At 38.5% G+C, this 12,826-nt stretch overlaps 1 protein-coding gene across 1 annotated transcript in view; it reads right to left on the reverse strand.

Annotated features, from left to right (window-relative positions):
• Window positions 1-12,826, reverse strand: part of LOC139543095 (sortilin-like) — a 45,623-nt gene that overhangs the window by 18,970 nt on the left and 13,827 nt on the right. Inside the window, exons 6-9 of the mRNA XM_071349252.1 lie at window positions 7,333-7,406; window positions 2,696-2,745; window positions 2,012-2,139; window positions 1,638-1,782 (exon numbers count right to left, since the gene is read on the reverse strand). Of these exons, the coding sequence (XP_071205353.1) occupies window positions 1,638-1,782; window positions 2,012-2,139; window positions 2,696-2,745; window positions 7,333-7,406 (397 nt within the window). The remainder of the gene's footprint in view (window positions 1-1,637; window positions 1,783-2,011; window positions 2,140-2,695; window positions 2,746-7,332; window positions 7,407-12,826) is intronic.

Below are 12,826 nucleotides of genomic sequence, written 5' to 3' on the forward strand. Positions count from 1 at the left end.
AAGGAGAACTTTTTAAGAGCAAGTTGTTCCATGTAGTGAATCTGTTATTCAATGCATTTGGGCTAATAGCAATAAGGCCCTCCAACATTGTTTTCATAAATATATATACACACAATACAAGTCAAAAGTTTAACACACATACTCATTAAAGGGTTTTCCTTAATTTTCTACATTGTAGAATAATAGTGAAGACATCAATACTATGAAGTAACACATAGAATCACGTAGTAATTTAAAAAAAGTGTTAAACTAATCAAAATATATTTTATATTTGAGATTCTTCAAAGTAGCCACCAGCTTTGCACACTCTTGGCATTCTCTCAACCAGCTTCATGAGGTATTCACCTGGAATGCATTTCAATTAACAGGTGTGCCTTGTTAAAAGTTAATTTGTGGAACTTCTTTCCTTCTTAATACATTTGAGCATATCAGTTGTGTTGTGACAAGGTCGGGTGGTATACAGAAGATAGCCCTATTTGGTAAAAGACCAAGTCCATATTATGGCAAGAACAGCTCAAATAAGCAAAGAGAAACAACAGTCCATCATTACTTTAAGACATGAAGGTCAGTCAATGTGGAACTTTCAAGAACTTAGAAAGTTTCTTCAAGTGCAGTCGCAAAAACCATCAAGTGCTATGATGAAACTGGCTTTCATGAGGACCGCCACAGGAAAGGAAGACCCAGAGTTACCTCTGCTGCAGAGGATAAGCTCATTAGTTACCAGCCTCAGAAATTGCAAGGGTTTTTCTTTATTTTTACTATTTTCTAATTTGTAGAATATTAGTGAAGACATCAACTATGAAATAACACATATGGAATCATGTAGTAACAAAAGAAAAGTTAAACAAATCGAAATATATTCAATAGAAACACAAGCAATGGACATTAGACCAGTGGAAATTTGTCCTTTGGTCTGATGAGTCCAAATTTTTGATTTTTGGTTCCAACTGCCGTGTCTTTGTAAGACGCAGAGTAGGTGAACGGATGATCTCCGCATGTGTGGTTCCTACCGTGAAGCATGGAGGAGGAGGTGTGATGGTGCTTTGCTGGTGACACTGTCAATTATTTATTTAGAATTCAAGGCACACTTAACCAGCATGGCTAAAACAGCATTATGCAGCGATACGCCATCTCATCTGGTTGGCGCTTAGTAGGACTATCATTTGTTTTTCAACTGGACAATGACCCAAAACACACCTCCAGGCTGTGTAAGAGCTATTTGACCAAAAAGGAGAGTGATGGAGTGCTGCATCAGATGACCTGGCCTCCACAATCACCCGACTCCAACCCAAATGAGATATTTTGGGATGAGAAAATAGTGAAAAAAATATTTTAATAAATCCTTGAAATGAGTAGGTGTGTCCAAACTTTTGACTGGTACTGTATATATGTATATTTTTTAATAGACTTCAAGGGGTCTTAAAATTCAAACTCAAATAGCTAAATTATCCTTGCTATGACCTTCTTAAAACAAGTAGAGGAAGACCAGAATACAGAAAGAGGAGAAGAGAAGGGAGGTCAAGAGGACATGAAAGGACGAGGAGAGAACATTGATCCTGTTAGGGTCCTCTCCAACATGGTTAACGAGAGTGACATTGTGTGGGGGAAAAAGAACACAGTATAGGCTATTGACTGACCTCCTGGTTCATCCACGTGCATGAACACCATGTCGTCATTGGCTGACAAGATAGAATAGAACTCCTCGTGGCCAACCGGAGGCAGCTGAGCCATGTTCCACTCCTCCCCCTGGTTAGTCGACACATGGATCATCCTCAGAGTGCCCTGGATGAGGGAGGCAGAGAAAGAGAGAGAGAAAGAGGGACAGACCGAGAGGGACAGACAGAGAGATGCAAAGATAGAGTGCGAGGGAATGAGAAAGAGAAAGAAAGTGAGAGGGAGATAGAGAGAGAGATGGGATCAGCTAGGCCTTAGGCTTAAAGAACAAGCTCAAACAAAACATGTGCAAAAACACACACACAAACAAATAAACAAGTACACCACACACACTTACAGTTCCAGTCATAACAGAAGCAAACAGGAACTTTCCGCCCAGGCCGAAGGAGAAGATTTTAATGGCAACAGTCTTGATGGTCTTCCCGTAGTCTGCCGTCTTTCTCAAGTCCAGCATCCCCCTTTCATCTGAGAGAGAGAGAGGGTTAGAGGAAGAGACAAAGAGACAACGAAAGAGAGAGAGTGATTGATCGAAAGAGAGAGAGTGATTGATCGAAAGAGAGAGAGTGATTGATCGAAAGAGAGAGAGTGATTGATCGAAAGAGAGAGAGTGATTGATCGAAAGAGAGAGAGTGATTGATCGAAAGAGAGAGAGTGATTGATCGAAAGAGAGAGAGAGAGAGAGAGAGGGATAGAGGAAGAGACAACGAAAGAGAGAGAGTGATTGATGGAAAGAAAGAGAGTGATTGATGGAAAGAGAGAGAGTGATTGATCGAAAGAGAGAGAGAGAGAGAGAGAGAGAGAGAGATGGAAACAGAGAGAGGGATTGAGAGAGAGAGAGAGAGAGTGAGAGAGAGGGATTGATAGAGAAAGATGTTTACTTTTATATATTCTTATAGTTATAAACTGTGTCAAGTCATTTACCTCGGCATCCATGTCAACTTTTTATGTCAGTCTGTCATGAGAGACTATGAAATCATTTTCAAGTTTATTAGCTATTTGAATGGATGTCAGTGTCACTCACTGCAGGATCCATTGAGGTTGGTGGTAAAGAATATGTTACTGTCCATCCCCCTGGAAACAGAAAAGACAAGCTGTCACACATTACTGTACAGCATATACCCTTTATAAACATGTACAAGCTGTCACCTTACATTACTGTACAGCATATACCCTTTATAAACATGTACAAGCTGTCTCCCACACATTACTGTACAGCATATACCCTTTATAAACATGTACAAGCTGTCACCTTACATTACTGTACAGCATATACCCTTTATAAACATGTACAAGCTGTCACCTTACATTACTGTACAGCATATACCCTTTATAAACCATTACAAGCTGTCACCCACACATTACTGTACACAATCTAGCCTTTATAAACATGTACAAGCTGTCACCTTACATTACTGTACAGAATCTAGCCTTTATAAACATGTACAAGCTGTCACCTTACATTACTGTACAGCATATACCCTTTATAAACATGTACAAGCTGTCACCCACACATTACTGTACAGCATATAGCCTTTATAAACATGTACAAGCTGTCACCTTACATTACTGTACAGCATATACCCTTTATAAACATGTACAAGCTGTCACCCACACATTACTGTACAGCATATAGCCTTTATAAACATTTACAAAATAGCCAAACATGTTTTGTTTTAAGTACAGCACCATGGTCACTGTTTTTAAACTATAGTGGAATGAAATATGACCTCGTTGAGGATATACTTTGGGGGACACTGGTAACAGTTGAAAATACGCTGTTCCTGCTGTCCTAAAAATGACCTTGGTGTTTTATCATCTGAGCGCTAATTGTCATGGTGCCACATGCCTCTATGGTTAGTTTACCACACGTCCCCCGTCCCGCAGACTGTTAGAGCCGTGCCCTTCTCAAATAGGTACTTTGCTCCAACGGTTTCATTGTGTCGAGCTTCAGAATCTCGTCATGTCCTAGTTAGTTGGGCTTGACCTATATTCCTGTCAAGGTTAGGTTTCAAGGGACTGGGAAGAGAGGCTGGGTGGCGTGATGTCGCTGTATGTGTGTCTGGCTGCCTGCCTCCGTGTGTGTGTGTGTGTGTGTGTGTGTGTGTGTGTGTGTGTGTGTGTACTCAACACTATTGGTGCTGCAGCATTAGAAAGTGAACCAGCGAAGGTAAACAAACACTCACAGCTAGTACCGGCGCCCTTTCATCACAGCTAGTACCGGCGCCCTTTCATCACAGCTAGTACCGGCGCCCTTTCATCACAGCTAGTACCGACGCCCTTTCATCACAGCTAGTACCGGCGCCCTTTCATCACAGCTAGTACCGGCGCCCTTTCATCACAGCTAGTACCGGCGCCCTTTCATCACAGCTAGTACCGACGCCCTTTCAATCACAGCTAGTACCGACGCCCTTTCAATCACAGCTAGTACCGACGCCCTTTCAATCACAGCTAGTACCGACGCCCTTTCAATCACAGCTAGTACCGACGCCCTTTCATCACAGCTAGTACCGGCGCCCTTTCATCACAGCTAGTACCGGCGCCCTTTCATCACAGCTAGTACCGACGCCCTTTCAATCACAGCTAGTACCGGCGCCCTTTCAATCACAGCTAGTACCGACGCCCTTTCAATCACAGCTAGTACCGACGCCCTTTCAATCACAGCTAGTACCGACGCCCTTTCAATCACAGCTAGTACCGACGCCCTTTCATCACAGCTAGTACCGACGCCCTTTCATCACAACTAGTACCGACGCCCTTTCATCACAGCTAGTACCGACGCCCTTTCATCACAGCTAGTACCGACGCCCTTTCATCACAGCTAGTACCGACGCCCTTTCATCACAGCTAGTACCGACGCCCTTTCACCACAGCTAGTACCGGCGCCCTTTCATCACAGCTAGTACCGGCGCCCTTTCAATCACAGCTAGTACCGACGCCCTTTCATCACAGCTAGTACCGGCGCCCATTCAATCACAGCTAGTACCGACGCCCTTTCATCACAGCTAGTACCGACGCCCTTTCATCACAGCTAGTACCGACACCCTTTCATCACAGCTAGTACCGACGCCCTTTCATCACAGCTAGTACCGACGCCCTTTCATCACAGCTAGTACCGGCGCCCTTTCATCACAGCTAGTACCGACGCCCTTTCAATCACAGCTAGTACCGACGCCCTTTCATCACAGCTAGTACCGGCGCCCTTTCATCACAGCTAGTACCGACGCCCTTTCATCACAGCTAGTACCGACGCCCTTTCATCACAGCTAGTACCGACGCCCTTTCATCACAGCTAGTACCGGCGCCCTTTCATCACAGCTAGTACTGACTTGGCACAGAGAACACCTAGTCAAACATTAAACTAAAATAACTGCAATTCCAGTTTCCTGCTTTCACTGTTTGCATGGTGCCCTGACAACAGTGGGGGAAAGTATTGGATGTTTATTCAAAATACTCAGGGGTGAAAGTAGATGTAATTTCTTCCTGGTACGGGACAATTCTATGTGTGTATGAGCTCTCTGTGGGCCTAGTCTGTGGACCGGGCCTAGTCGTGAAGATTTGTCATTTAACGTTTAAAACTGTATTAGCTTTTATTGTGGCATAAACACAACCGGTCCACGTGTCTCGGCCACTCATCTCTGCCTCAGCAAAATATCAGTGTTCTCATCTAAACACGTCACATTTTGGAGCGTAGGCTATACCACACGTTTTCAAGTCCATTCGCAAATTTTTCATGCCTCTGGCATGCAGTAACGATATAGAGTAACGATATAGAGTAACGATATAGAGTAACGATATAGAGTAACGATAAAGAGTAACGACATATAGTAACGACATATAGTAACGACATAGAGTAACGACATAGAGTGACGATATAGAGTGACGATAAAGAGTAACGATAAAGAGTAACGATATAGAGTAACGATAAAGAGTAACGATATAGAGTAACGATATAGAGTAACGATATAGAGTAACGATATAGAGTAACGATATAGAGTAACGATATATAGTAACAATAAAGAGTAACGATATAGAGTAACAATAAAGAGTAGCGATAAAGAGTAACGATATATAGTAACAATAAAGAGTACCAATATATAGTAACGATAAAGAGTACCGATATAGAGTAACAATAAAGAGTAACGATATAGAGTAACGATATAGAGTAACGCTATAGAGTAACGATATAGAGTAACGATATAGAGTAACGATATAGAGTAACGGTATAGAGTAACGGTATAGAGTAACGGTATAGAGTAACGATATAGAGTAACGATATAGAGTAACGATATAGAGTAACGATATAGAGTAACGATATAGAGTAACGATATAGAGTAAAGATATAGAGTAAAGATAAAGAGTAGCGATATATAGTAACAATAAAGAGTAACGATATAGAGTAACAATAAAGAGTAACGATATAGAGTAGCGATATAGAGTAACGATATAGAGTAACGATATAGAGTAACGATAAAGAGTAACGATAAAGAGTAACGATAAAGAGTAACGATATATAGAAACAATAAAGAGTAACGATATAGAGTAACGATATAGAGTAACGATATATAGAAACAATAAAGAGTAGCGATAAAGAGTAACGATAAAGAGTAACGATATAGAGTAACGATATAGAGTAACGATATAGAGTAACGATAAAGTGTACCGATAAAGAGTAACGCTATAGAGTAACGCTATAGAGTACCGATATAGAGTACCGATATAGAGTAACGATAAAAAGTAACGATAAAGAGTAACGATAAAGAGTAATGATAAAGAGTAACGATAAAGAGTAACGATATATAGTACCGATATAGAGTAACGATAAAGAGTAACGATATAGAGTAACGCCATATGGTAACGATATATGGTAACGATAGAGTAACGATAAAGAGTAACGATATAGAGTAACAATATAGAGTAACAATATAAAGTAACGATATAGAGCAATGATATGGAATAACGATATAGAGCAACGATATGGAGTACCGATGTGGAGTAACGATATATAGTAACGATAAGTAATAATGATAAATAATTGTGTAAAAGCCAACCGTTTTCTTGACATTGTGTTGTAGTTATTGTGATCAGCTCATGTTACATCTGTGTAGCGTACCCCACTAACCCTTTTCCTGGGACGCCGTACCGGACCGTAACACCTTACTTTGACCCTTGAACTAAATCTAAAAATCGGCTAGCTGCCAGAGGGAGAAGAGGTCAAGCAAATAGAATTCCACCAAATCAACATCAGGGACTCTGAGCTGCAGTTAGAGGGAATGAACATTCACTACAGTCTACATAACAATACTGGTCATTATAGGAAATCAAAAACAGACCATGAACCAATGGTATAACTGGCTGCTAATAGATCATATATATATATACACTGCTCAAAAAAATAAAGGGAATGTGAAATTTATTGTCAATCAGTGTTGCTTCCTAAGTGGACAGTTTGATTTCACAGAAGTGTGATTGACTTGGAGTTACATTGTGTTGTTTAAGTGTTCCCTTTATTTTTTGGAGCAGTGTATATATAGTAACGATATAGTAAATAAAGAGTATATATATCGTTACTATATACTCTTTATATATAACTCGTACCCTGTAAGGATGGGTTCTTCTGCTAACTCTATCCGTAATATATTTACCTACGTCGTCTCTTACCATTTGGCCAGACACACCATGTCGTGAATCTTCCTCCACTTCTCTCCAAAGTCCTCAGATAGCCAGAGTTCATTCTGTAAAAAGGGTTAAATGGTTAACAAGGGTATTTAAAATGCCTATATTTCCATATATATATATATATATACACACACACACAACAAAAGATAATGGCCGCCAGTAATGTTTTCTAGTTTTGTTTGGATTCCCAAAGCTCGACTCTTCACCTCTGACAGGCCTGCTATTGCGTCAGATCATGAAGGGATTTAGAGAGTTTTTTTGGCTAAAATACCCTCGACTACACAAGTTGCGTACGTGTCACGTCTCGACACCCGACCGATTCGGTCGCATTAGCAACAAAATATTTTGCTGTGCGACCAGGATTTTTTATTTTGGGAGCTCAGTATAACTAGGAAATAAATCTCCCAGATAATAACTGTTGTGATGATAAGGCTTCCCTGTACCATTGTTTCAGACAGTGAAAACGGCTTGCTTCTAACCCAACCAGGTCAAAAGATCTAACCCATATCACCAGCACCAAATATGTATCTTCCTATAGCGCATTTAAAAAAAATATATATAAACCATGTCATGGGCCTTTCTAAATCTACTCGTGCATCGTTATCACATTTATTCGTATAAACTATTTAGGTTTTTATAATAAATGTCTTTACAGCGTTATGTAATAGTTGTAGATGTCCTTCAGAAGTAGATTGAATTCATACAGGCCCAATATAGGCTGAATCTCAATCCATAAAAAGAAAAAAAAAAAAATAATAATTTTTTTCTGGTGCTCCTAAATTTCATGTGGTGCTCCTTACTTTGTTAAGTTGGAAGCACCAGTGCTACCAATTAATACAAAATAAAAAAGTAGAGCCTCCCCCTCTGTCGGGGCAGCGTAAACAGAATTGTCTCATTGAGCCAACACTCTTACAATGTATTTTTATTTTATTTTATCGCAGAGCAATGTTTTTGAAACAGCTGAAATGTACAGACATTTCATTTCTTTTTGAAGACTTGTCTTAAGTTTTTAACTTGAATTGTAGTAACAGGCTGTTTCATTTTGAAATTGTCGCCGTAACTTTAAAAATCCTAACAGCATTTTTTGTTGTTGCTTGCCTGCCATAAAGAAACTCCCCCGGTGAATCATCAACATTTTCAATGGAAATGTGCTTTTACCTCATAATGACTTCCATGATATTGATCAAATGAAGCCTGCTTTGTTCTAATGTCACTTTGATATGCTAGTGTAAGCCTAAGAGTACATACAGTCCCTTCGGAAAGTATTCAGACCCCTTGACTTTTTCCACATTTTGTTACGTTACAGTTTTATTCTAAAATGGATTAAATAAAAAAAAATCTCAGCAATCTACACACAATACCCCATAATTACATCACAATACCCCATAATGAAAAAGGCGAAAACAGGTTTAGACATTTTAGCAAATGTATAAAACATTTAAAACAGAAATATCCCATTTACATAAGTATTCAGACACTTTGCTATAAGATTCGAAATTGAGCTCAGGTGCATCCTGCTTCCATTGATCATCCTTGAGATATTTCTACAACTTGATTGGAGTCCACACACCTGTCTATATAAAGGTCCCACAGTTAACAGTGCATGCTAGAGCAAAAGCCAAGCCACGAGGTCGAATGAATTGTCCGTAGAGTTCCGAGACAGGATTGTGTCGAGGCACAGATCCGGGGAAGGATACCAAAATATGTCTACAGCATTGAAGGTCCCGAAGAATAACAGTGACCTCCATCAATCTTAAATGGAAGAAGTTTGGAACCACCAAGACTCTTCCTAGAGCTGGCCGTCTGGCCAAACTGAACAATCGAGGGAGAAGGGGCTCCTGAGTAGCGCAGCATTCTAAGGCACTGCGTCTCAGTGCAAGAGGCATCACTACAGTCCCTGGTTCGAATCCAGGCTGCATCACATCCGGCCGTGATTGGGAGTCCCATAGGGTGGCGCACAATTGGCCCAGTGTCGTCCGGGTTTGGCCGAGGTAGGCCATCATTGTAAATAAGAATTTGTTCTTAAACTGACTTGCCTAGTTAAATAAAGGTAACTTTAAAAAAAAATTAGGGCCTTGATCAGGGAGGTGATCAAGAACCCAATGTTCACTCTGACAGAGCTCTAGAGTTCCTCTGTGGATATGGGAGAATCTTCCAGAAGGACAACCATTTCTGCAGCACTCCACCAATCAGGCCTTTATGGTAGAGTGGCCAGACGGAAGCCACTCCTCAGTAAAAAGGCACATGATAGTCGGCTTGGAGTTTGCCAGAAGGCATCTAATGGACTCTCAGACCATGAGAAACAAGATTCTCTGATCTGATGAAACCAAGATTGAACTCTTTGGCCTGAATGCCAAGCATCACGTCTGGAGGAAACCTGGCACCATCCCTATGGTGGGGGCAGACTCATGCTGTGGGGATGTTTCTCAGCAGCAGGGACTGGGAGACTAGTCAGGATCGAGGCAGATGAACAGAGCAAAGTACAGAGAGATTCTTGATGAAAACCTGCTCCAGAGCTCTCAGAACCTCAAACGGATTAAATTGAAGACAGACGGAAGCTCCGAACACCTGTGTGGAATGGAAGAAGGCCGGCAGAAATGTGATGTCACTGAACAAAACACTGTCTTCTGCAACTGTGATAAAGCAGGTTAAAATAGTGGATATTTAGCATTTTTCAAATTATTTTGATGTGATATGAAAGTAAAGGGCTTTATGTTTCTGGAATCGTATCACAATTGAGAATCGATTCACGTTTAGATGGAGTATTTAGCTGTTTTGGCTGGAAGAGCCAGCCTACCTCTGAACCATATTACACTATTGAATAATGTAACCAAGCCATATTAGACTATTGAATAATGTAACCAAGCCATATTAGACTATTGAATAATGTAACCAAGCCATAATACACTATTGAATAATGTAACCAAGCCATATTAGACTATTGAATAATGTAACCAAGCCATATTAGACTATTGAATAATGTAACCAAGCCATATTACACTATTGAATAATGTAACCAAGCCATATTAGACTATTGAATAATGTAACCAAGCCATATTACACTATTGAATAATGTAACCAAGCCATATTAGACTATTGAATAATGTAACCAAGCCATATTAGACTATTGAATAATGTAACCAAGCCATATTAGACTATTGAATAATGTAACCAAGCCATATTACACTATTGAATAATGTAACCAAGCCATATTAGACTATTGAATAATGTAACCAAGCCATATTACACTATTGAATAATGTAACCAAGCCATATTACACTATTGAATAATGTAACCAAGCCATATTACACTATTGAATAATGTAACCAAGCCATATTACACTATTGAATAATGTAACCAAGCCATATTAGACTATTGAATAATGCAACCAAGCCATATTACACTATTGAATAATGCAACCAAGCCATATTAGACTATTGAATAATGCAACCAAGCCATATTACACTATTGAATAATGTAACCAAGCCATATTAGACTATTGAATAATGTAACCAAGCCATATTACACTATTGAATAATGCAACCAAGCCATATTAGACTATTGAATAATGCAACCAAGCCATATTACACTATTGAATAATGTAACCAAGCCATATTAGACTATTGAATAATGTAACCAAGCCATATTACACTATTGAATAATGTAACCAAGCCATATTAGACTATTGAATAATGTAACCAAGCCATATTAGACTATTGAACAATGTAACCAAGCCATATTAGACTATTGAATAATGTAACCAAGCCATATTAGACTATTGAATAATGTAACCAAGCCATATTACACTATTGAATAATGTAACCAAGCCATATTAGACTATTGAATAATGTAACCAAGCCATATTAGACTATTGAATAATGCAACCAAGCCATATTACACTATTGAATAATGTAACCAAGCCATATTAGACTATTGAATAATGTAACCAAGCCATATTACACTATTGAATAATGTAACCAAGCCATATTAGACTATTGAATAATGTAACCAAGCCATATTAGACTATTGAACAATGTAACCAAGCCATATTAGACTATTGAATAATGTAACCAAGCCATATTAGACTATTGAATAATGTAACCAAGCCATATTACACTATTGAATAATGTAACCAAGCCATATTAGACTATTGAATAATGTAACCAAGCCATATTAGACTATTGAATAATGTAACCAAGCCATATTAGACTATTGAATAATGCAACCAAGCCATATTACACTATTGAATAATGTAACCAAGCCATATTAGACTATTGAATAATGCAACCAAGCCATATTACACTATTGAATAATGTAACCAAGCCATATTACACTATTGAATAATGTAACCAAGCCATATTAGACTATTGAATAATGTAACCAAGCCATATTAGACTATTGAATAATGTAACCAAGCCATATTAGACTATTGAATAATGTAACCAAGCCATATTAGACTATTGAATAATGTAACCAAGCCATATTAGACTATTGAATAATGTAACCAAGCCATATTACACTATTGAACAATGTAACCAAGCCATATTACACTATTGAACAATGTAACCAAGCCATATTACACTATTGAACAATGTAACCAAGCCATATTACACAATTGAACAATGTAACCAAGCCATATTACACTATTGAATAATGTAACCAAGCCATATTAGACTATTGAACAATGTAACCAAGCCATATTACACTATTGAACAATGTAACCAAGCCATATTAGACTATTGAATAATGCAACCAAGCCATATTACACTATTGAATAATGTAACCAAGCCATATTAGACTATTGAATAATGTAACCAAGCCATATTACACTATGGAACAATGTAACCAAGCCATATTACACTATGGAACAATGTAACCAAGCCATATTACACAATTGAACAATGTAACCAAGCCATATTACACTATTGAATAATGTAACCAAGCCATATTACACTATTGAATAATGTAACCAAGCCATTTAAGACTATTGAATAATGTAACCAAGCCATATTACACTATTGAATAATGTAACCAAGCCATATTACACTATTGAATAATGTAACCAAGCCATATTACACTATTGAACAATGTAACCAAGCCATATTAGACTATTGAATAATGTAACCAAGCCATATTAGACTATTGAATAATGTAACCAAGCCATATTAGACTATTGAATAATGTAACCAAGCCATATTAGACTATTGAATAATGTAACCAAGCCATATTAGACTATTGAATAATGTAACCAAGCCATATTAGACTATTGAATAATGTAACCAAGCCATATTAGACTATTGAATAATGTAACCAAGCCATATTACACTATTGAATAATGTAACCAAGCCATATTACACTATTGAACAATGTAACCAAGCCATATTACACTATTGAATAATGTAACCAAGCCATATTACACTATTGAATAATGTAACCAAGCCATTTAAGACTATTGAATAATGTAACCAAGCCATAT

The sequence above is a fragment of the Salvelinus alpinus genome, chromosome 17 (genome assembly GCF_045679555.1).
Source record: "Salvelinus alpinus chromosome 17, SLU_Salpinus.1, whole genome shotgun sequence".
Taxonomy (NCBI): domain Eukaryota; kingdom Metazoa; phylum Chordata; class Actinopteri; order Salmoniformes; family Salmonidae; genus Salvelinus; species Salvelinus alpinus.